General features: G+C 46.3%; 1 protein-coding gene across 1 annotated transcript in view; it reads right to left on the minus strand.

The window, feature by feature from the left end:
- Positions 1–263: 263 nt before the first annotated feature.
- hspg2 (heparan sulfate proteoglycan 2) overlaps positions 264–24,971 on the minus strand; it is a 148,529-nt gene continuing 123,821 nt past the window's right edge. Inside the window, exons 54-89 of the mRNA XM_083657119.1 lie at positions 24,684–24,844; positions 24,320–24,397; positions 22,325–22,460; positions 21,994–22,145; positions 21,626–21,770; positions 20,033–20,176; positions 19,060–19,194; positions 18,540–18,721; positions 17,954–18,149; positions 17,581–17,760; positions 17,168–17,428; positions 16,639–16,801; positions 16,451–16,548; positions 16,074–16,340; positions 15,762–15,874; positions 13,348–13,495; positions 13,076–13,192; positions 12,790–12,807; positions 10,728–10,812; positions 10,491–10,635; positions 10,294–10,396; positions 10,067–10,176; positions 9,854–9,962; positions 9,289–9,387; positions 8,959–9,180; positions 8,268–8,512; positions 8,011–8,182; positions 7,657–7,779; positions 5,879–5,935; positions 4,688–4,763; positions 4,516–4,594; positions 4,034–4,120; positions 3,604–3,674; positions 2,699–2,782; positions 2,080–2,183; positions 264–1,722 (exon numbers count right to left, since the gene is read on the minus strand). Of these exons, the coding sequence (XP_083513245.1) occupies positions 1,550–1,722; positions 2,080–2,183; positions 2,699–2,782; positions 3,604–3,674; positions 4,034–4,120; positions 4,516–4,594; positions 4,688–4,763; positions 5,879–5,935; positions 7,657–7,779; positions 8,011–8,182; positions 8,268–8,512; positions 8,959–9,180; positions 9,289–9,387; positions 9,854–9,962; positions 10,067–10,176; positions 10,294–10,396; positions 10,491–10,635; positions 10,728–10,812; positions 12,790–12,807; positions 13,076–13,192; positions 13,348–13,495; positions 15,762–15,874; positions 16,074–16,340; positions 16,451–16,548; positions 16,639–16,801; positions 17,168–17,428; positions 17,581–17,760; positions 17,954–18,149; positions 18,540–18,721; positions 19,060–19,194; positions 20,033–20,176; positions 21,626–21,770; positions 21,994–22,145; positions 22,325–22,460; positions 24,320–24,397; positions 24,684–24,844 (4,838 nt within the window). The 3' untranslated portion in view covers positions 264–1,549. The remainder of the gene's footprint in view (positions 1,723–2,079; positions 2,184–2,698; positions 2,783–3,603; positions 3,675–4,033; positions 4,121–4,515; positions 4,595–4,687; positions 4,764–5,878; positions 5,936–7,656; positions 7,780–8,010; positions 8,183–8,267; positions 8,513–8,958; positions 9,181–9,288; positions 9,388–9,853; positions 9,963–10,066; positions 10,177–10,293; positions 10,397–10,490; positions 10,636–10,727; positions 10,813–12,789; positions 12,808–13,075; positions 13,193–13,347; positions 13,496–15,761; positions 15,875–16,073; positions 16,341–16,450; positions 16,549–16,638; positions 16,802–17,167; positions 17,429–17,580; positions 17,761–17,953; positions 18,150–18,539; positions 18,722–19,059; positions 19,195–20,032; positions 20,177–21,625; positions 21,771–21,993; positions 22,146–22,324; positions 22,461–24,319; positions 24,398–24,683; positions 24,845–24,971) is intronic.

The following is a 24,971-nucleotide window of genomic DNA, read 5'->3' on the forward strand; positions in this document are numbered from 1 at the left end:
AGGTACTGCATACAGTCGGTGTACTACATGCAGTACAAGCTGTCTGCTGAGTGAGCAAGTCAAGCTGGGGTCATGAGCAAAAACGTAAAAAACAACCAGAAAAACAAACGTAAAAAGGTTCCATACCGCTCACCTGGCGTAATCCAAGTCTCCACAAGCCCTGAGATGCCAAGTTGACTTGAAAAGATGACATTGACACCCTGTTCTTAGCTGAAATATGTGCAGCTACACGTGCCCGATTTATTCCTCGCGCACCTGGCTACAGTGCAGATTTCAGCTAGAACAAAATGTAAATTATGTGTTTTCAAGTCAACTTGGCATCTCAGGGCTTGTGGAGACTTGGATTACAGTACGTCAGGTGAGCAGTATGCAAGCGTTTTCCGTTTTCTTTTTTTTAAGCTTTTGCTCGTGACCCTGTTCACACTCAGCAGACAGCTCTACTCGCCTGACGCAGCCAGTCTCCACACTGCATTCTACTGCGTGTAGTCCACTGACTGTATGCAGTACCTCATACAACCACACGTCAAAACATCACAACTATCCCTTTCATGTCTGACATTATAGCACCAAGGTTCATTTCTTTTTATATATATATATATTTAAAAAAAGAACAAAATATAGACACAGAAGAGGCAACCATGCTACAGTATGAAGGCGAGTGTCTTGTGACTCGTTAAAAAGCAGCAGTATTTCTAAAATTTGCGTTTCTTTTGAGTGAATCGAATGACCTGAGTTGTGTGCTGAAGCCTGCATGTGCCGTGACCATTGTGCGCTCCCCTCTCCCGCTCGCGCAGAAGGTTCCCCTACAGAAGGTTCTCCTACAGAAGGTTCCCCTACAGAAGTGAAGAAACAAGGCCTAAACGTCTTCAAGTATTAATACAGTTAGGCCTGTGAAAAGCCCTGGACACACAGTATTACAACCCAGAATAAACTCTAGGAAAAGTAGAAGAGCAGTTATGGTTAGTTTGCATGTTCCCCCCCACAAATATATAATATATATATATATTCATATGTATATAAATAAAAATTCAGTGCTGTAAAAACATCTCCACCTCCATAGGATCTGACCCATCGTAGAAGGCCTAATACGTTTGACTCTGACTCTTCTCATGGCTAAAGCTACTGCTGGGAGTATGTAAACTGTACTGGTTCTCCTGTGTTAATAGTCCTTCATCGAGAATACAACACTGAGGAAGAGAAGACTTGTTAATATCATTTTTCAATTTTTCTCTCTTCTTTTTTTTGGTTTTAATGCACACAGAGAATCGTATCCTGTCGCGTCATCGTGATTTTCTTTTCGTTTGTGTCGTCGTTGTTTTGGTAGCAGCAAAGCACCAAGTTTGTGTCAGGCTCTATGTGTGTCCGTCTCTCTCTGTGTGTGTGTGTGTGTGTGCTGTGTTTGACTGTGACATCACTCCATAGTCTCTGGGTGTGTGTGTCTGTCTGTGTGTGTCTGTCTGTGTGTGTGTGTGTGTGTGTGTGATGTGTTTTTGTGTATGTATACGTTTAGATGTGTGTGTGTGTGTGTGTGTGTGTGTGTGTGTGTGATCTATGAAGAGCAGGGCTGCACGTTGAGGCCGTGGGCAGCGTGTGTTTGCAGGTCGATGGCCTGGGCGGGCTGCTGACCCGGCCGGGCGTTCATCAGCGACAGGTTCCGCACACAGCCCGTTACGCCCGAGGAAAACTTCCCTCCGGTCAGACTAGTGATGTCTGGGGCTCCTCCTGTTACACACACACACACGCAGGCAGGCACGCACGCAAGCCCCACACACACACACACACACACACACACACACACACACACACACACACACACACACACACACACACACACACACACACACACACACACAAATAAATCAACCAGTGATAAAACTGTCTCTTTATACCTGAAATGTACCTACAAATAGGAGATAATTAAGTGAAAATTAGACTGGACCCATGGTGCAATTGTTGGCAAAACACTTTGCCAATGCTGCACAACCTATTTGGAGAAAGTTCTCAGACTTCTCCCAGTAGTTGGGTGAGTAGATCATTTTCATTTTGAGCGAACTATTCCTTTGAATCCAGTCCACTCACCCAGGTATATGCTGCCCTTGGTGTTGACCATGAGGCTTCTGCCTTTAGATTGTCCGTGTCGCGTGGCTCCTCCATCTATCTGGATGTATCCGTCTTTTCCAGTTCTGCAGGACAAGAAAAAACATGACCAAAAAAACAAAAAAAAACATAGTTAAACATAGCTGAACTGTGTCAAACTGTGTAAACAGGATCAGAATCAGAATCAGAATCAGAATCAGAATCACTTTTATTGCCACAGTATGCAAGTTACATACGAGGAATTTGTCTTAGTGTCTGTATGCAGTGTAGTGGTCAGGTCAATATACAGAGATAAGAAGTAGGAAAAATAACTAAAAGACAATCACAACGTTGCAATTAAGTGCAATCAAATCATATATATATATATATATATATATATATATATATATATATATATATATATATATATATATATATATATATATATATATATATATATATATATATATATATATACAATATGTACATGAGTGGAGGAGTGTTCTGTTGCATTGAATTGACATGAAATTTACAGTTTGAGTTAAATAGGCGTTAAATAGGCAGCGAGTTGACATGAATTGACAGTGGGAGTTAAAGGATGAAATAATATATACTATCATACCTGACTGCTGTGACCTTGTGCCATTGGCCATCATTGATGGCCTCCCGGGACGTGATGTCTGCCTCTCCACTGCCCAGCTGGTAACTGGATATCACACACACACACACACACACACACACACACACACACACACACACACACACACACACACACACACACACACACACACACACACACACACACACACACACACACACACACACACACACACACACACACACACACACACACACACACACACACACACATCATCAGCATCACCGCAGCAGTAACGTGAGCTGAGGAATAACACTGATCCATCCCACCAGCTCACTGCCAACTGACACCACTGTAGCTATTATGAGATCAGTCTCATCAGAGGACAAAGCACAGTATGTGAGGTATGACTGTAGCTACAGACAGCCAAAGTGGAACGTCACGTACCTGCTACAGCACTGTACTTTTAGAATTTTTAGATTTTTAGAATTTATTTTCCCATAGACATTTTGAAAAATGCTTATAAAAATATTTGTCCTTGTTCAAACCAAACGGTTCAGATATATTTAGAAACAGGAGAGACCACATAACATTTCACTCGGACCGAAATGTAAAAAAGAAATGCGGGTTTAAAGAAAAAAAAATATATATATTGTTTTTTTTTAAGTTTTGTCTGAGTGAAATGTTCTATGGTCTCTCCCGATTCAAAATATAGCTGAAGCGTTTCGTTTGACCAGGTAAATCTATTCTTCTAAGCATTTTACGAAATGTCTATGGGAAAATAAACTGCGGAAGAAAATCTCTGGTACAGTGCTGAAGCAGGAAGTGACGTTCACTTTGCCTCTCTATATGAGATCAGTCTCATCCGAGGACAAAGTACAGTATGTGAGGTATGACTGTAGCTACAGGAGTACACTGGGCTCAGTCACCTGAAAACAAGGCGTCCGTTCTTCACAGCCAGGCTGATGAAGTCCTTCCCTTTGCCTTGCTCTCCCAGTTCCTGGGAATCAAAGAGATGAGTTGGTGAAGGAACGGAAGGAGACGTTGTGCGAATGTCCTGCCCCATGAAAATTAACAAGGCGCTTTATAATGCTCCTATTGGCCACTGAACAACCTGTGAGCTACAATAGTATTTTTTGATATAATAGCAAGGTAACGTGGACAGATTGCTTCTTACTACAAACTGTGACGTAAAACCTTCCATGCAAAAGCCATGGTACTGTAAAAATAACAAACATAACTTTATTCTTTCCGAGATGCTGGCACATTTCAAAACAGGTGGTTCCTAGGATGTATCTTTACCGTTGACCACAAGTCATTGTGTACATATTTGTACAGAAAAGCACACGTTCTGAAAACCAAACCAGAAGATGAGTGTTTTGGTGTTTGAGTGGATACCTTTTTACTAGCATGCACCTTTCGCAAATGGCGTGCGCCATTGGTCTCCTGAGGAAAATGGAGGGTGAGTTAGAAGCAACATGCATTATTAGAACTTAGTGGTGTCAGATCAAGCAGGTCATCATGCCCAACAATGTCACAGCCACAGTGTCACGAGGGTTAACTAGTCAGTGCGGTGATGAGTGCTGTTCATTCAGGAGAAAATGCAGTTTTATCAATGACATTTTAAAAGACTGATGTGAGAATGATGTGAGAACATGACTGATTACTAATTCATTAACACATGGAATCTACAAATCAGGTAGTGGTGATGATTGGGAGTGCTGAGAAGCAGGGAGGTTAGGGTGAGGGAGGATGTGAAAATCAGGTTCTGGTTCTATATTCAAGGCTGGAGTTAGGTTTAGGTCTGAGGTCCAGACCCATGGTTGTGGAGCACGACCTACCACTCCCTGCCACAGGATCAGGCCATTAGGCGTGTTGGTGTTGATCTCCAGCTCGATGGTCTCTGGGGAGTCGTGGGCACTGAAACACAGAGGAAGACATGACTTTATATCTTCACCTGAAGTCACCTTGAGAGAGCATGCAATCAATGCAGACGAGTGGAACTGCACTCACCTTCTGGGGAAAATTGGTTTGGGAAGGGCAATGTATCCATCATGGTGGAAATATGCTGCATACATATATGGTGAATCTACAAATAAATAAATAAAATAAAATAAAAACAGCATTAGAATAATTCTTACAAACTCTGATCCTCAGTGTTATGGCGCCCTCCAGTGGCGATAGGATGGAAGAAACCCTGGTAAGGTAGGCTTGGTTAGATACAACATTTATACAAGAAGACAGGAGGTAATAAAGCACATAATTTTGTAAATGTAAATGAAAATATGCTAACCCTAGATTTAATTTCTTTGCCCAAAATCCAGATGCAAATAACACATTCAACTGCTGCAATTTCAAAACCAAAACAATCCAAAGACTTCAGTACAACTCAAACCAGGCTCCAGACTCAGCTGGCAGTCGTCACCAATACACGAGCAGTAACACGTTATTTGCCATTCCTCAAACATCTCCGACCAAGAGATAGGCATCAGACTTCCATCTCACCAAACACCATGGCTCCATGCACAAATAGCCTACTGGATAAAGTATATGCTCAAGAGAAATCTCAACTCACCCAAACAACCATCACATGGTGCTTTCAACGGACACTTTCAGCTGTTAGTAACAACACAGCGCTGCCATCAAATGTATGTACATTAAAATGCATCTTCTCAGTTTGCAACGAGATGAGTTCAGCGGGAAAAGTGAGTGGTTTTGTGTGTTGCTGTTTTCTTTCTCCCTGTACGGACAGGCAGTTTTGAAGGAGACAGAGACAAGATTTAATGTTGCAGAGTGAGTAGTTAAATTACAGGACTCGACATGACGATCAAGAAGAAATTAAAAAAAGGGGAATTCTACATTCATAGCATCTTTGAAAACGTATAAAAAAAAAGAGGTGCTACACAAAAGCTCGGCACACCAACCAGTTGATCTCCCAACTGCATTCTACCGTACCAGTACCGGTACCACTACCACTTAGAAGAGATGCAGAATTCCCCTCTCCCAGATTTCCACAGGGGTAAGAGGCACCAGTTCAGTACAGACATGTGGTTCTGGTTTGTGTTTTATGTGCGCGTGTGTGTGTTAGGCAGTAGACGGCTCGGGCTTTTTGGGCCGGACGGGATGTGGGGCCCCTCGAGGTCAGACGGGCCCCCCCTGTTAGTCACGGTGTTGTCAGGCAGACTGAATATTGAGATACTGTACCATTCGCCCCGCTACCCTCCAAATTCCACAGGGCCTCGGAGAAGTTGGAGACCTGGCCTGCGTTTGCGGGATACAGCCAGGAGAGGGCAGGGAGTAAGGCCACGTTCACATTACAGGCAAATCAGATTTGCTGCTAAAGTCATTAATCATCATTATCTTGATTGGTTTGCCAAATCTGATTTGGGAGTGTGTCCGCACTGCCACAAATCTGATTTGGGCAAGTGCTCAAGTCGGATCTGTGTCCAGATACAATGAGCCAATGAGCCAACAACATACAATGTTTCTGGCAGTGTTTGCATGTCTGCTCTTCAAGTCCCCGCCCCCTGCAAAAGACACTCTCAAATCTGATTTGGGTGATCAGCGCGTCCACACAGCGAAGTCACATCAGTCGAAAGCAGATTGGAAACTACCTCCCTATGTGGTTTGGGACAAGTGACACAAATCAGACTTTGAGCGTCCAGACTCATAAAACCAATCTGGATAGAATCATTAATAGGTCATTTAAAGTTCACAAATCAGATTTGGCCTCCTAGTCTGAACATGGCCTAAGACACTTCATCACTTAGCAGGATTCACCCAATGCTGGATGGGTCTCACAATGAGCTGTCTGACGTTAGAGAGGCTTCGTACTATGGAGAATGTGAATCACATGGGCTCATTCCTGACTATATATCTGTCTGTCTCTGTGCTGGTTCTTCTTTGATCATCAATGTCTTTGTCGACAGGATACAGGTGTAGGCAGGAGCTAACATGTGTCCTGTAGGAGGACACATACAGGTGTAGGCAGGAGCTAACATGTGTCCTGTAGGAGGACACATACAGGTGTAGGCAGGAGCTAACATGTGTCCTGTAGGAGGACACATACAGGTGTAGGCAGTAGCTAACATGTGTCCTGTAGGAGGACACATACAGGTGTAGGCAGTAGCTAACATGTGTCCTGTAGGAGGACACATACAGGTGTAGGCAGGAGCTAACATGTGTCCTGTAGGAGGACACATACAGGTGTAGGCAGGAGCTAACATGTGTCCTGTAGGAGGACACATACAGGTGTAGGCAGGAGCTAACATGTGTCCTGTAGGAGGACACATGCTCTCTGCAGAGGGCTGATAGGATCTGAAGGGATTTTTTATCGCCCCCAGCTGTACAATCACAACATCCAGGTGTAGCTTAAAGGAACACTCCGCCCATTTTCAACCAGCTTTGTATCATTAGAACATCAGTAGTATATCAGAAAACTGTAAACGGTTTTGAAGTCTGTCATTTAATTTGACAGTTATTGACTGTTAAAGTGTGGACCAGTGACATCACTGGTCCACACTAACTCAAATTAATAACTCATTAACTCAAATCAACTCTCAATAACTGTCAAACTAGATGACGGTTTTGAAGTCATTCATCTAGTTTGACAGTTATTGAGAGTTGATTTGAGTTAATGAGTTATTAATTTGAGTTAGTGCGGACCAGTGATGTCACTGGTACACACTTTAACACTCAATAACTGTCAAATTAAATGACAGACTTCAAAACCGTTTACAGTTTCCTGATATACTACTGATCTGCTAATGATACAAAGCTGGTTGAAAATGGGCGGAGTGTTCCTTTAACATTGCTATGTTTTAGACTAATTGCGTCCTACTGAAATTAAAGTGTATTGTAATAAAAAAAGACAGAAAATACATACAATGAAAACACAATAGCCCCATTTGTTCTGCAATTTGTGGCTTTGACTAAAAGCTCATCGTATAGAACTGGTTGCATTGTGAGTTAACACTTCTTACTTTCTTCACAGTTAAGGCCGGTGTGGCCTGCAGCGCAGACACACTGGCCGCTGACGCAGCTGCCGCCGTTCTGGCACTGACTGTTGCTCTGGCACACGTCCTTCACCACCTCGCAACGCTCACCTGCAGGGTGACATGCCGGTCACGGGGGGGTCAAAGGTCAAGTTCCCGCAAAGGTCACAGAGGAAGTGGTAGGGTTTTGGACTTTATACAGAGGATATACTGGAGTTGAGGTTGGCGTGTTGTTAGAAATTCTGGGAAGATTTGATAGATGCTAACCTAACCCTTATCTGAAGACTATGCTATGCACAGATTGTGGTGGGTGGTCCACACCCTGCAGAGAGTCCTCCTCACCTTCAAAGCCGTCCTTACAGAGGCACTGGTACTCATATTCAGCACTGGACATACAGTGACCACCGTTCAGGCAGGGCCGGCGGTCGCAGGGGCTGTTGTCCACACACTTGCGGATGGCTCTGCTTTCTGTGAAGCTGTAGGACAGGTCCACCTTCTTGTTGTTGATGGAGACCTGAGTGGGGGGTAGTGCAGACACGTTGAAGGTACCACCTAAGGGAGAATCGTTTTTTGAATCTTCTTCTCAACAGAGATCTCACCTCTCCTATACACCCTTCAAACAGTTCGCTGACGTTGGCCGGCTTGGGCAGGATGTCCATGGTGGGGACTCCTCCCAGGTACATAGGGGTGTGGATATTGAGGCCCTGGGCTTTCCCTGGAGACGTCTTCCTCTCCACTGGACCCTGGTCCACCTTCAGGTGTCCGGCCCTCTTGTTCCGCTCGGCAACAACTCTGTGCCACTGGCCCAACGAGACGGGTTCTGGACTGCGAAGAATTGCCTGGCCTGAAAACCCCCCAAAAAGTTTACAGTATCAATCCTTTGATATGCAGGCATGGAGTGGAGGGTGAACCCACCAGAACTCACTATTCCCCTTTTTATTTGTGGAATAGAGTTTAAAAAGAAAAATAGAAAAAAGGAGCTTCTTGGATATTAAGTTCACATTTTAATTTAGAAGTAATTTGGAATAGAGTTTACCCACCTTTTAGATTTACAAGAATAATTTAGCCTCACAAGCCAGAAGACTCTTTATAATGGAAATCCATAATGCAGATCATACTAGGTACTATCTAACTGATGCAAGTTATATAAAGGCAGAAACAAATTATGCTTTTCTAAAACTATAATAGATTTTTGTTGGTGTTTCCACACAATTTCAATGCTGCTACAGTAAGAGTCATGTGAAAGTGTGATAGTTGGAGCATCCTAGTTTCTACCCAGGAGAACCTCACCTGTGCCCAGCTCATATCTGAACTCCACGTGGCCGTCCACCATGGAGACGGCTATGAAGTCCTCCACCTTCATCTTCTTGCCTCCACAGAAGAACATCACGCCGTCCCTCTCCAGCGGCTTGAACTCCAGCTCCACGCGCAGGTCATCGTGGATGTTGGTCAGCGGAGGGTAGGCTATGTACGACTCCTCGCCGTCAAACAATGGGGTGGTCACCAATTCGCCTGTGGAAGGAGGACACGCCAGTTTATTGAATATCCCGAAGGAGGTTTTGGTCTTAAAGACAGTCCTGATTATTCTCCAGGAACGATTGGGTTGACTTTGTGTCTTACCATCCATACACTTGTTCCCAGACTTGCCCAGATGACAGCGACAGTCGTAGCCCAGGCCGTTCTGCCTGTTGATGCAGGTGGCGTCTGGTCCACAGGCCTCTGTGGGGAGTGAAGATCACCAGCAGAAAGACATCAAACATCAAACTCTTCTCAGCACGTAATGCTGAGATTATTTTCATCATCGATTCATCTGTTGATTATTTTCTTGATTAATCGATTAGTTGTTTGGTCTATAAAATGTCAGAAAATGGTACGATCAGTGTTTGCCAAAGTCCAAGATGACGCCCTCAAATGTCTTGTTTTGTCCACAACTCAAAGATAATATCTGTTTACTGTCATACAGGAGTAAAGAACCCAGAAAATATTCACATTTAAGAAGCTGGAATCAGAGAATTGAGACCTTTTCTCTTAAAATTGTACTCAAAACGATTAATCGATTATCAAAATAGTTGTCGTTTAATTTTCTGTCGATCGACTAATCGGTTAATCGTGGCAGCTCTACTGCGGTGGCACGTCTGCATGGTCAGTTGGTGTGTCACATGGTCAGTTGGTGTGTCACATGTACCCGAATGACAGTGCAGGGAAGAGTGGTGCTGGCAGTTGCTGCCTGTGAATCCTCTGGGACAGCCACACTTATACAAGCTGGCATCCGAATCCTCACACCTCCCTCCGTTCTGGATCACAGAGAAGAAAGTAATTTGTTATTCTAGAATATAATATGGGGACAAATACTGCTTTCATTTTCCGATCCAGAAACGTGTGACTCTGCAGAACTGACCTGGCATGGGTGATCTTTGCAGGTGGGACAGTTGGTGACGCCGGTAGAGCTGCGGTCAAGATCTTTGAAGATGACCTCCTCACCTTGGATGAGCAGCTGGCGGATGCAGCCTGGATTGTACCAAAATCCAATCAGGACAAGTCATCGCACATAGCTCAACCTTTTCTGCATCGTATTATTACCATGAAAATGAACCGGAATATGGTAACCAGAGTGATATGTCTTACCAACAAAACCAGCTTTGATGCCAGCGGTTTTGGATAGGAGGGTGTAGTTGGGGTAACCGCCTACGTGCAGCTCCTCATTCAGATCCAGTCCCTGGAACTTGCCCTGAGGAGAGAAAATGTACATTTCAGGAATAACTGACATTAATTAATCTAATTATGCACACTTAATTATTTTATATCTTTTAGTACCGGAGTACCTGAGAGCTGCCGTTGATGGGCTCCCCTCCATCTACACTGATATAGCCCAGGGTGAGGTTGCGGTACAGCTCGACAGTGTGAAACTCTCCCAGTTTGATTGGGTTGGGGTCACGAATGGTGGCCATGCCGGAGCCCACGTCAAACCTGAGGAGGAGACAAGCGACATCATCAGTGAGGTCCATCGCTGTTGACCACAGGTCAGTGAAGAGAAGTTGAGAAGCTCAGTGAGACCTGACCTGAACTCCACACGGCCGCCCACAAGTCCCAGAGAGATGAAGTCCGCTCCCGTGGTCCTCCTCTGGCCATTGTAAAGGATCATACCTGGACGGCCAGAGCAGATAGAGTGCTCACACACACTGGCAAGCACTTACACCTATGTCCTGCAATAATACCCATCTTAACAAGTCATTTAACTGATTGAACTTCACCGAATTCTAATGCAACTCAACTATTTTTCAAGAATTTTCACGAGTCAAACGAGTCATTTTCCTGTTAGTAACGGAGCAAATCTGCCTTCTTCTGCTTTGTTTTATTATATTGAAAATGATCTCTAGAAAAGTCTTGAAACAAGTGAAGCATGCATTCAAATACGTGGAATCATCTCATCCAGCTGGTAACATCTCTCTTTAGATATGAGACTAAAGGACTTGTTAAGATGAAGGTATTTTACATTGTGCTGCTCACTCACACAGGAGGTCAAACTCATTGAAAGCTGAATGGTAAAAGCAGCATGCTATATAGTGAGGCGGGTTTAAAGCCGACCACAGCCAGGTTATATTATCCTGCCATCCTGCCTGGGCATCACTGGGAACAGCCAGGGACAGCTGGTCATATCCACACTGCCTGGGCATCAGGAACAGCCAGGGACAGCTGGTCATATCCACACTGCCAGTCCCCCTGTTCCCCCCCCCCCACATGCCAGGAACACATGCTCTCATGGGCCACACAGGCAACACATGGTGAAATAGAGAGGCAAAGTGACCGCCTACTTCCTGCTTCAGCACTGTACCAGAGATTTTCATCCGCCATTTATTTTCCCATCGACATTTTGTAAAATGCTTATAAAAAGAGTTTTACTGGTTCAAACCAAACGGTTCAGCTAACGCTATAATCGGGAGAGACCATAGAGCATTTCACGCGGACCAAAACCTAAAAAAAACAACATAGAAAAAATATTTTCTTCAGAACCGCATTTGTTTACGTTTTGTTCTATGGTCTCTCCCGATTATAGCGTTAGCTGAACGCTTGGTTTGAACGAGTAAAACTCTTTTTATAAGCATTTTACGAAATGTCGATGCGAAAAATAAATGGCGGATGAAAATCTCTGGTACAGTGCTGAAGCAGGAAGTGACGTTCCACTTTGCCTCTCTATGGTCAAAGCTGGGGCAGTTTGGCATCATGCCTCTTTACACATATATCTTTATCAGCTCTGATAGCTCTGAAAGGGAGCGATCAAGAAGAAAGTGGACTGCTGCTTAAATATGCATCACAACAACAAGGCTGATGGGCCAAAAATATTGAGCATATTGTCAGTATTTGTGTCACACACTGAGACAATCCATCTTCTTGTTGACCAAAGTCAGACATGGGTCAAATAGTTTTTGCAAACTAATTTGTCGCATTTGTTAACCAGTTAGTTACCAGATGGGTTTGGATTTATTGCATCAGCTAAAAATGTAGTCAGGTAATTTCACAGGAAAAATATTGACTATAAAAATAAACATAAAATAAAAATAAAATAAAAATAAAATAAAAATAAAATACTACATTGACAAGTTGCAAATATTTTCCTGTGATTTTCTAATCTTTCCAGCTTTCACAGTAATGTCCTGCAAACCCCACATCCATCTGGCACCTAGGAAGGCAAAAACAATCCATCAAATGTCCTTGCAAACAATATTTGACCGAGCGCACTATTTCTTTGAATGTAGTGATGCTACAACAAATACATCATTATAGAAACGCATGTGCCTAGATGTTGCATCGCCAGAGTTCTATGATACAAGGGGTCACGTAGAAGCTGATGGAGCAGAACAGGAAGTAGGAAGTATAGCTCAGAGTTATCCAGTTACCATGAGGCTGATGATGGTAATAATACTCTGACAAGTGGTTGTGCGTTCATGACTGCAAAGCTTGCATGAGAACATTCACCACTTAGCATCTCTTTGACAGCCGCTACAACAACAGCTCTGTGCTCGGGATGCATGACGGTGACGCGTGTAACGCAGCCCAAAAAAAGCAACATGGCCTCCTGAATTCAGTCTTGAGTTACTGTGGCTCTCAAGCACTGAGACTCACCGGCGTACAACATGAGACCTTCCCACCCCACGTGGGTGAGAGGGAGAGGTGAGGGAGGGAGGGAGAGAGGGAGAGAGAGAGGGAGAGGTGAGGGAGGGAGGGAGAGAGGGAGGGAGAGGTGAGGGAGGGAGCAGAAGACGGAGGGAAATTATACATCACAGACATGGTAAACAGAGCGGAAAAAAAGTTACGTTCAACAACATTGAGCAACAAAGTGTTCAAAAGTGTAAACAAATACAGTGTAGAATGAAACTGTCCTAGCAAATATAAGTAGGCACTTTCTTACCATCGACATTATCAGGTCTAAAGTTGATCTTGATGCTGAACGCCTTGTAGGCGTTCTTGATGGTGGGCAGGGTAAGGTAGGACAGGGGCTCCTGTGCAAAGTAGGGCATCACTCTCTCTGCACAAACACAGCATTTCAAAGTTAGACAACAGACACACACAAACACAACAGACATAACAGACACAAACACAACTCATATCCAACATTTCCTTCCTTTCATTTAGACGTCTTCTGACGGTGTCAGATGTTCATCATCCACTCAGCAGACTGACCGTGAACGTTGAGCGTGGTGAAGGCCTCCACTTTGCCCTGTTTGTTGGAGGCGGTGCACACGTACGTCCCAGAGTCCTCGTGAGCGACGCGAGGAACCGTCAGCACGTTGACCTCCTGGAAACACTTAGGAGGAAGCTCTTCTCCCAGCTTGTATGCAGAAGACAGACACAGAGAGACACATGGCATGGGTCACACATCCCGTAGAAATCTGAACAAAGTCAAATAGCATCAGTAAAGTTGTTTACTCTGTCCGATCATTGACCTTATATGCAGGGATCTAGTGGAGGGTAAACCCACCTGAACTCAGTATGACCCACCTTCTCATTTGGAGAATAGTGTTCCTTAAGTGGTAAATGAGTGTTTCTCCATCTTTTAGATTGACAAAAAGTCAGCCAGCATATAGACAGTTTTAACTTGACAACAATAACAACCGTCACAACCCACCTGAATATCCGGTTTACTTCCTGTATACATAGCTGAGCGCAGGCTGATATTCGGCTCATATTAAATGTTATCGTTAGGCCGTGTCTCCGACGGGGTCATCCCTATGTTCCCCGGGTCCTATGTCCCCCGATTTTAACACTCTCCGTAACATTTGGGGTGTCTATCCGCTATGCCGACCACCCGCAATGCCGACCTTAGGCGTGAGGGGTGGGAGAGGTTAGGTTTTGGGTTAGGGTCTGGGGGAGGTTAGGAAGGGTTCTATGTTCCCCGGTCCCACAAAAACGGGGAACATAGGACCCGGGGAATATAGGACCCGGGGAACATAGGTACGCTCCCTCTCCGACAGACACATTAACAAGGTAGCCTATTTCGCTCTTTATGTCCCTTGTGGGGTCCACCCGCTAACAACCACCCCTGTCGGAAAGACGTGCACACGCTGGGTAGGAAGCGTTGTTGTGCCGGAGGCGATATTTTTTTCGGATGATGGCGAAGGCTATGCGAAGGCATAACCCGCCCCTCTCTGCCTCTGATTGGCCTAGCGTCAAACTTCCATCCAAACACATTCGCTTGGCTATCCTGCATCTCTTTCTACAGTCTGTGGTCAGACCGTCAGACAGACATACAGCAGTTACGAAAGACGCCAGTGTGTTTATGTTTTTAATATAGTCATATGATATCTATGGTTTATAACGCTGCCACTAATCAGAGGCAGAGAGGGCCAGGGGTGGGTTATGCCTTCGCCATCATCCGGAAAAAATATCGCTTCCGGTAAGCTAGCTAGCTAGCTAATGTTAGCTGCTGGTTGGTTGGCTAACTAGCGAATGTTAGCCGTTAGCTAACGTTGCGTTAACTAGACAAACACAGACATGCAGAGCTCCAAAAACAGAGCAATTCGTGATTTTGTTACTGTAGTTTCTGCAGAGTAACGTCCATGTACCTTTATGGATTGCACGGGGTTGGTATTGCTTCGGATAGTGCAGTAACAGTCAGCAGCTATGATAGCACCGGGGGGAGGAAGTCGGGGGGAGGAAGTCCATATATGGTCCATCCGGTCATGGGTCACAGGACATTACGTCATCACAGGATAACAGCCAATCGGCTGGCTCAGATCTGTTCAAATCTGAGCCAGCCAATCGTGTTGTCCTGCATTGTTTGGGACTGTGTATAAAAGGCGACCGCTGACTGGGGTGGGTGGGGGTAACCAGAGGAGAGGGGAGAGGGAGAGGGGGAGAAGAGGAAGGGAGAAGAGGGGGAGGATGGGAGGGGAGAGGGAGAGGGGGAGACGAGGGGGAGGATGGGAGAGGAGAGGAGGGGAGAGGGAGAGGGGGAGAAGAGGAAGGGAGAAGAGGGGGAAGATGGGAGGGAGAGGAGAGGAGGGGAGAAGAGGAGGGGCGAGGGGCGAGGGGAGAGGGAGAGGGGGAGAAGAGGAAGGGAGGGGAGGGGGAGGATGGGAGGGGAGAGGGAGAGGGGGAGAAGAGGGGGAGGATGGGAGAGGAGAGGGGGAGAAGAGGGGGAGGATGGGAGAGGAGAGGAGAGGGGAGAGGGGGAGGGGCGAGGGGAGAGGAGAAGGGAGAGAGGGGAGGGGAGAGGAGGAGGAGAGAGGGGGAGAAGAGGAGGGGAGAGGAGGAGGGGAGAGGGGGAGAGGAGAGGGGGAGGAGGGGAGAAGAGGAGGATGGGAGAGGAGAGGAGAGAGGGCGAGCAGAGGAGGGGAGAGGAGGGGAGAAGAGGAGAGGAGGGGAGAGGGGGAGAGGAGAGGAGGGGAGAGGAGAGAGGGGGAGAAGAGGAGGGGAGAAGAGGAGGGGAGAGGAGCCTTGAACAGGAAGTCGTGATACAATGGGTCAAGTGGGCGGGGCTACATAAGGTGGATAGGAAGTGTAGAAAAGATGCCTCCTCATGATGTCTTTGTTTTATGGAATTAAGTCTTTGTTTTATTGAATTAAAAATGTCAGGAATACAAAGGTCTCGTTACCTTGGACCATTTAATCTCAGGTACTGGATATCCTGAAGCCACACAGGGCAAGACGGCGTCAGAGCCGACTGTCACCTCCTTCGTTTCAGGCAGGGAGGCGATTTGAGGAAGAGCTACGGGAACCAAGCAAAGACAGATGATTTAGAACTGAGGTGGTGAGAGCTTCTAAACCTGACTCCGCCAGATGGGGCGGTAGAGAGCTTCCCTGCCCTGTAGAATGTATCCTGTGAGAAACTGACTTGATGATCACATGATGCTGCGCGTGTGCGTGTGTGTACATGTAGCGTGTGCAGGAACAGGAAGTGCACTCACACTGGACGTTGAGCACCACCTGAGACTGGACCGAGCCCACGTCGTTGGTGGCGGTGCAGCGGTACTGTCCGGCGTCCGCCTCCGTCACCTGGTCGATCTTCAGCATGCCGCCCTTCACCAGGATGTGCGCCGGCAGAGACCCGCCCACTTTGCTCCACTTGACCGTGGGCTGGGGGTCGCCCACCGCCTGGCACTCGAACTCCACCGAGTTGCCCACCATCACGGTCTGGATCGACGTGCGCACGTTGATCATCACCTTTGGCAGGGCTGTGGGGGGAGCAGGAGAGGTGGGGGGAAGGGCATCCAATTAGAATGGAATAGATGAAGAAAAGGTTTTGATGAAGCAGGGTGGACTAGCAGGATATTATGGAGCAGACCTTGGATGGTGAGCTTGGCCGTGTCCTGGGCCTGGCCATACACACTGCTGGCCCTGCAGATGTAGACACCTTCATTGCCCTGCTCAAGGTTCTCAATCCTAGAGGAGCAGCAGAAAGAACATCAGTGTTAAGTTCACATGTAACATTCAAACAGTCAGTTTTTCCCCCTGGTGTCGAGTACGACTCACCTGAGCACCCCGTCCTTGATGTGGTGGTTAGGCGGCAGGGCACCGCCCTCCTTCAGCCACTCAATTTTGGTCTCTACGCCACCTGCTGCCGAGCAGGTGAACTCCACGGCGCTGCCCTGGGCCTTCACCTCCACCTGGGGGGATACACGCACTGCCAGGGGGGCTACAGGGGGAGAGCGGAGAGGGAGCAAAAGACGTTAGTTAGGGCTAACTGAATATCAAAAAGTATAACTGTGACTGTATTTGATTCCCCCTGTTTTCTGTCTGTCAATGTCACACTCTAGTCTAGATGCCCCTAACAGTTGGCTATCTGTGTGCATCAGTGAGTCTTTTTGTGTGTGTGTTTAGACAGATGTTTTGTGTAGTACTACATACAGTCCTGTAGGGCTGTTTTGTCGCGTTTGAGTTCAGACTTTGCCTTATATTTTTGGTAGTTTAGAGATTCTGTGATTATGTCTTTGTAAAATAAATGAACGTAAACTTTCAAAGTTTGTCCAATGATTATGATGTTATGAGCATATCAACTTACATCTGACTGTGACTTTAGCCACCACTTCGCTGTTGCCCACTTGGTTGCTGGCCACACACTTGTAGCTCCCAGCGTCCTCGGCGGTGGCCAGGTTGATCTGGAGATCCCCTCCGTTGGCCTGGGCACGGGCGGGCAGGCTGCCCTCCAGCTTGGTCCAGATGAAGGTGAGCGGAGGAGTGCCGTGGGCCAGGCACTGCAGCCTGATCACCTCCCCGACACGCACAGCCAGGTCGTCGGGCATGGAGGTGGCATAGGGAGGGGCTGAGATGTTTGGAGAAAACGTATGTTTGTTGAACGGGTGATCGGCTCAACCAGAAGTTCCGGTTGAACCGATCACTGGCTTTTAGCTTTAGTAAAGGCTCTGGTCCAGAACCTTTACTAAAGCTAGATGCTAGGCTCTATGTGTGACTCACTCTCTACGTCCAGCATGATGGTGACTTCGCTGGTGCCCATGCTGTTGGTGGCGTTGCAGATATACTCTCCAGAGTCTTGTCGGCCCACGCTGGGCAGCACCAGGCTGTTGTTCACCACCTTGTGTCTCCAAGGCAGAGGGGCCCGCAGCTTAGACCAGGTGATCTTAGGAGGGGGGACACCTAGAGGACGGGAGGTACAGAACAGTGTCAAAGAAAAAAGTGTAAATTATGATCTAATTTTAACGAATTAACAATTTAACTCTACACGCTGTGACTCTTTTCAGCACAGTGATGTAAACATACAAGACGATGCAAAAAGGCATGGACATGAAAATGCGTTCATTGTAAAACGCAGATTGGTAGCCATCTTTACCGTGGGCGTCGCAGCGCAGTGTTGCAGTCTGCCCCTCCACCACGATCATGAGTGGCTCGGGCACAGATGCCCTGGGCGCTGTGGGCAGTAGAGAGCTTCCCTCCACGATCACCTCCACCCGGGTCTCAGAGGTGCCCTCGTTGTTGCGCGCCGTGCACACGTACGTGCCCGTGTCCTCTGGACGAGCTGCTAGAATCTGCACGGGAGGAGAAAAACACATGTGGCGGCTTTAGCTCAGGAGGTAGAGCGGGTCGGCCAATGACGCAAGGGTTGGCGGTTCGATACCCGCTCCCTCCCAGCTGCTGTCGCTGTGTCCTTGGGCAAGACACTTAACCCTCCTTGCTCCCGATGGTGTGTAGGCACCCTGCGTGGTAGCCTGCTGCCATCGGTGTATGAATGGGTGAATGTAGACTACCTACTGATTGTAAAGCGCTTTGGATAAAAGCGCTATATAAATGCAGGCCATTTACATGTATCTCTAAGCCATCAAAATATTCACAACCTCAAAACAAGACAGGGGTTGATTTCAAACATGGATTGTAGATACGTTTTGACCATGGTGTGTGTGTGCTATACCAGCACCTACCTGCATGACGGCGTTTGACTCCATGGGCACCGGGCTGCTCAGCATGGTCTTGCGGGTGCTGTCCAGCCTGTGCCATGTGACCGAGGGGCGTGGCTCTCCTGACGCCTGGCACTCCAGATTGATGGGTTCGCCCGCCCTGACCCGCACGGGCCCACTAGGGGTGACAGCGGCCACAGGGGACTCTGAGAGGGCACAGACAACGAAATAACATTACACCTAGTCAGGCACTAGGGGGAGCTCTTCACTTGTGAGAGTAGGTTTGGAGGTGTGCGGCGGCGGCAATGGAAAAGCAGGCTGTGCCTAGTGTTAGCGGAAATGCCTATTGTACCCTCTGTGTGTGTGTGTGTGTGTGTGTGTGTGTTTGTGTGTGTGTGTGTGTGTGTGTGTGTTTGTGTGTGTGTGTGTGTGTGCGTGTGTGTGTGTGTGTTTGTGTGTGTATGTGTGTGCGTGTGCACGTGTATGCGTGTGTGTGTGTGTGTGTGTGTGTGTGTATTTATGCATGCCAGAATATGTGAATTACCTCTGACGATCAGAGACACGATGCTCTGGGTGATGCCAAACAGGTTGCTGGCCACACACCGGTAGGTGCCCTGGTTGAACGAGCGGGCGTTGGCAATGGTAATAACAGAACCGTCAGGGCCAACTTTGACGTTCTCTGTGGGATAGAGATTGCAAACGAAACATCAGATCTGCTGTAATCACTGGAGATCTAAGGCCTGACTTGGAGAATTCACGCTGACGGAATCTTTCGAAAAAGTAAGAATTCAAAAAATGAGTCGCCTAATGCAGGGGTTCCCTACATCTTTTGTGCCGCGGACCGGTAGATAGATGGGAAAAAAAGTCGCGGACCGGTTGTCAATTAAAAAAAAAAAAAAAGTAAACATAGGCTATAATATTATAGGCTGTGTGGTAGTTGAAACATAGTTTCAAGTTGACGTTTATTTATGTTTGTAGTCTGTACAATCGTTTTTTTTTTTTTTTTTTGACCGGGCTCGCGGCCCGGTACCAAATGCGTTGCGGCCCGGTACCGGTCCGCGGCCCAGTGGTTGGGAACCACTGGCCTAATGTAATCCAATTGATTTCACAGGCTTTCTCTCTAGCACAAATTCTGGAGCGCAGGTCATCAAATCTTGTGTAAGTCAGAGAAGTGTGCTGCAATGTCATTCTTGTTTGCAGAGTGCTGAGCAAATAAATAAATAAATAAATAAATAAATAAATAAATAAATAAATAAATACATAAATAAATAAATCAATAAATAAATAAATCAATAAATAAATAAATAAATAAATAAATAAATAAATACATAAATAAATAAATAAATAAATAAATAAATAAATAAATAAATAAATAAATAAATAAAGGGACTTCAGAGGTGGACTGTGGCTGTAACTGCTTGTCAATAATGAAGACATGATGAAATGTGTGTGTGTGTTTTCTCTGTAGAAAGCAGACTCGTTCATCAGAAGTGGTGTGTGTTCTCCTGGCTCCTCACCTGGCAGGGGCTGGTTGTTGGACAGCTTCCACTCCAGTCTGACGGGCTGCGCTCCGCTGTACACCCTGCACCTGAAGCTGGCCGACTCCCCCAGACGCACCGCGGCGCTGTGCGGCTCGATGGAGATGATGGGGGTCTGCAGACCTGCTCCAGGAGGAACCAGGGGGGTTCGGACTGAAATTAGACTCTGGACAGAACCTCTTTGAAGAGACCTCCCCGGACTGAACTCACTTCATTTAGCCGACAGATTGCTATACAGTGTGGCCATGGGCTATACTGGCAGGAGCTTAAAGAACTCCAAACATGGCTGAAGTCCAGGAAGGACTGAACGAGGATGAGATCATGGGGACAGTAGCGGGGAAAACCATTCATTCTGAGGTCACACTGGGCCGGGTTGGAAAGCACAAGTGGAAAATCCATTCATAACGTGAGGCTGTATGTCATAGAACACCCCTGCCCTGCCCTCAAGTGGTTCCTCCCAGCCTCTGACTGGCCATCAGCTGTGATTTCACTGCTGAGAACGAAATGCCCGTCACGTCCAATCAAGCTGTCCGGCCTCGAGAAGGGTAGATTAAAAGCGGGATAAATGTAGCTGGAAATAACCATGATCTAAAAGGTCTTTGCTACGATTCTATAGAGAGGCAAAGTGACCGCCTACTTCCTGCTTCAGCACTGCACCAGAGATTTTCATCCGCCATCTATTTTCCCCATAGACATTTTGTAAAATGCGTATAGAAATAGTTTTACTGGTTCAGACCAAACGGTACAGATATATTTAGAAACAGGAGAGATCGCATAACATTTCACTGGGACCAAAACGCAAAAAAAATGCGGGTTTAAAGAAAATATTTTTTCAATGTTTTTGTCCGAGTGAAATGTTCTATGGTCTCTCCCGATTATAGCGTTAGCTGAACCGTTTGGTTCAACGAAGTAACAACTATTTTATAAGCATTTTACAAAATGTCTATGGGAAAATAAATGGCGAATGAAAATCTCTGGTACAGTGCTGAAGCAAGAAGTGACTTTGCCTCTCTATCAGAATCAGAATCAGAATCAGAAAGACTTTAATGATCCCCGGGGGGAAATTGGGACAAGTTACAGTAGCTCGCTCACAGAACACACATAGCATAAATAAAATAAAAATAAACCGTAGTAAATGCAATATTAAGCAATAAGCAGAAAAACACAACATAGCATAGAATAACTAGTAAATGCGATAGAAGCAAAAGCACAAAATAAGTAGAATGTCTAAGTAGCAAAATACCAATACGTAGAGTAAGTATAGTATACATTCCGTGTCAATTATCATTATTGCCTGTGACATATTGCACATATTGCACGTGATTTATATTAAGTCGGCTTGCCCTATACGTTACACGTGGCTCAGCCAGGCACAGTTAACCTATCGGCTGGCTCAGTCTCAGGGAGACTGAGCGTCTCCGAGGTGCTCTTTTAAGAGAGGCATTAAATAGACCAATGGCCACAGGCAGGAATGATTTCCTGTGCCTCTCCGTATTAGCAATAAGACTCTGATACAAGACAGTCCACATATTGTATGTACCCTCTGTCTGAGGCCCACACACAGTGACTTACGTGACGAGGACGAGGTGACAGACACAGAGACAGAGCCCTGGCGCACTGGAGATCCAGGACTTCCAGAGTGGCCCTGCACCCGACAGATATACTCTCCCGAGTCGTCTGGAGTGGCTGACAGGATGCGCAGCTGACTGCCCAGAACCTGCACACAACACAGACACAGAGAGAGAGTGATTTTTTAATAGCAACCTAAATGAGTACACTTTTAAAAAGTTTTGGATAATCATGTTTCCATTCTATAACATAAAGATCTCGCTTTAATCTGTATCTCTGCCAGACTGTAAGACATCTCTAATCGAATATGGGCACTTTCTAATGCGTTTATCTCTTTCAGTCCAGACGTGCGTTTGACTATTTGCCCGAACCTGGTGATTGGAGGAGAGTCGCCCGCTGGCTCTTGTCCAGGTGACTGAGGGAGGAGGGTTTCCAGGGGCGAAACAGTTGAGCTCCAGACTCTGGCCCTCCTGGACATCAGCTATAGATGGCTGGATGGTGATGGCTGAGGAGATATGGTCTGCTGTACAAGCACAAACATAATAGATCACATTGTATTCTAAATGCATTATATTATACAAATATATTCCTGCAAAACGTAAGAGATGTATTCTGCAACCCTCTTATGAAAAGAGTGCTGTAAAATGTGACTAAAGTGGACTGAACCTGTTTGACGATGATGCCAAGTTCGTGACCTCTCACCTTTGAGCACAGTGACCTGAATAGGAGACCTATTTGAGCCAGCGCTGTTGCTGCCCACGCACATGTACGTTCCCGAGTCGGACATCTTGACGTTGGGGATGAGCAGGGTACCGATGTCGGTGCGATCCATACGGGCCTGGAGGAGACACACCGCCCAGAGTGGAGATTAGATCAGTACCAATATCAATGTCATTGCTATATATACAATGATATACAATTTCAGAGATATGATCTAATTATGCTTTAGATTGACACCATATCAACACAGACAAACTATATAGTGGAGATATAACACATCACTTACCTGTCTGTCTACAGACCTTTGACACAACACAAATATGACATTGCTGACATCGTGACATTAAATGATCACTAGGGAATAGCGACACAAAAGCACTACGGGGGCAGAACTTTAAGACAAGACAGGAGTGGTTATGACTTCGGTTCAGTTTGTTTTGTGAATGGCATTTTTTCTACGGGATCATACTTTGTACAGGAAATTGTGTACAAAGTAGAGCCAACATGACTACTACAATGATTTGCATGGTTATAATTGGTTAATGAATTATATATAATGATCAGCGTTGAAAATTAAATGTACTATAGACGAGATTGTTTTGACTCTTAACAGTGATTAAAATTGAAAATGAAAATGACCAATGACAAAAATTAGACCGTTAGAAATTTGACACAGATTGAGACACATTTTAGCCGATGACAAAAAGCAGCTTTTTACTCGACTGTACAATCTTTGGCAAATCTGAGAATAATTACTAGCCAGTGTAATAACTACCACCTGATACCCAAGTACCCATATGACAACCAAACAAAACACGCCCCCCCCCCCCCCCTTGCAACAATTTCAACACCCATATCTAAGGTTATAGCATTTCTGCTATAACCAGGTATGACACATCTCTCCCTATTTTATAGGGTTAATGTTCTTGTACACTGTCCCTGTTTTAAAAATAAAGAAATTCAATAAAATAATAAGCATGGCTCTCATGAGATTCTGGTTCTTGAGCAATAAACAACCGACTTGTTTGTACACTACTGCTCCGCATGGCCGTCACAGTCTGCCCTCGGCCAGCGAGGCTGAACTCTTGGAGGGGAGGGAGCGACTGGGATTACTGTATCCGGAGGGATGGGGGGGGTGTCGGGGGGCGTCCGCGGACAAAGCTGCTTAGCTCCGGCCCGTTCAACCGTGAGGGAAGCCTTAAAGCGAGCCGCGGGGCTGAGGCTGGGCCCTGGGCTTCAGTGTGTGTCTGAACAACATTGACGGGGCTTTTCAAAGCAAGCCCGTTTGCCAGAGCACACAGAATTTCTGCGTGGCCGCACGGCAGAGCCCGGCTCCCCCCCTGGGAAAAAGGCTGACACAACGCAGTGGCTCTCTGAGGCAGAACTAAACAGAACCCACCCGGAGCACCAGGAGCCCACTGCTGCCTGCCTGCCTATACACCACCACCACCAGACTAATAACACAAACAACTCCCACCCAGGGCCACAGGGGGGCAGCGCGCTCAGCCTGGGGGGGGCAGGGGGGGGGGGGGGGGGGCAGCACGCTCAGCCTGGCACAGAGCAAAACTATGCCCTGTAATACCTACAGTACCCACTGTGTGCTTAGTCCTGTTCATACGCTCTGGGTGGAATGAAGCGACTCGACTGGGTGGGGAGAGCGATCAACAACAAGTCAGGGATGGCATGATGAGGACAAAACAAACGACTAAATGAGAGACTGATAGTCACACAACACAAAGACAGCACGACATGCCATAAGTCGACTGAGAAACCAACCAGACGCGCCGGTTGCTTTCGACCTATTTGGCTCTTAGCGCTAATTGAACTTAGTGAGCAGCTACTTGCTGTGTAGTCGATTAATGGGGGTTAACGATGCGAGCATGCAGTTTAGTTGGACAGGGTGTGAAGGCGTGGTCAGTACAGGACATAATGGGTGGGAGGGGTGAGAGACGAGACAAGACAGACAGATGGACAGACCTGCAGCTCCTCAATACGTCTCTGTAACACATCGAGACTGTTGCTTTTAAACTGATGGAAACCGTGAGAGGGAATGGCCTGAGCAAACGTCCAACAACAGAACAGGGTGGGATAAAAAAGGGGAGGAAACAAACAGGGGAAGAATACAGGGAAAAATGGTCAAAATACTGAATACAGTCATTTCAAAAAAATATCAATTTGTATCAAAAGCCCTGACACAGTATGATGAACTAGCACCAGCACCCGTTACACCACAAGATACAAGATACAGCACACCCGAATGTGAATCCATTAGTTACAGTTTTTAATCAGTCCATGCTAAAAAAAAATCACCGTTCAGTCACAGACAGGACGAGGAGCTCACCTGTGAGGGGATCGGACCTCCGTTTCTCAGCCAGGTGAGCTTGGGGGTGGGCGAGCCTGTCGCCCGGCAGTACAGCCTCAGGGTGTCGCCCTCGTGCACCTCAACATTTTGGGGACTGACTTGGACTTGGGGCTGGGTGCCGAGGCCACCTGGGATATACCCTGGCCCCCCCGAAATATGCATTTTAGTGATCATTCAAACAAAAGTACAATAATATGCACTGCAAAGAAAGACTGCGTCTTGTTTACACTTTAAGATCTGATTTTTCTTAAAATAAGTGAAAAATCG

The sequence above is a fragment of the Poromitra crassiceps genome (genome assembly GCF_964638095.1).
Source record: "Poromitra crassiceps genome assembly, chromosome: 20".
Lineage (NCBI taxonomy): Eukaryota > Metazoa > Chordata > Actinopteri > Beryciformes > Melamphaidae > Poromitra > Poromitra crassiceps.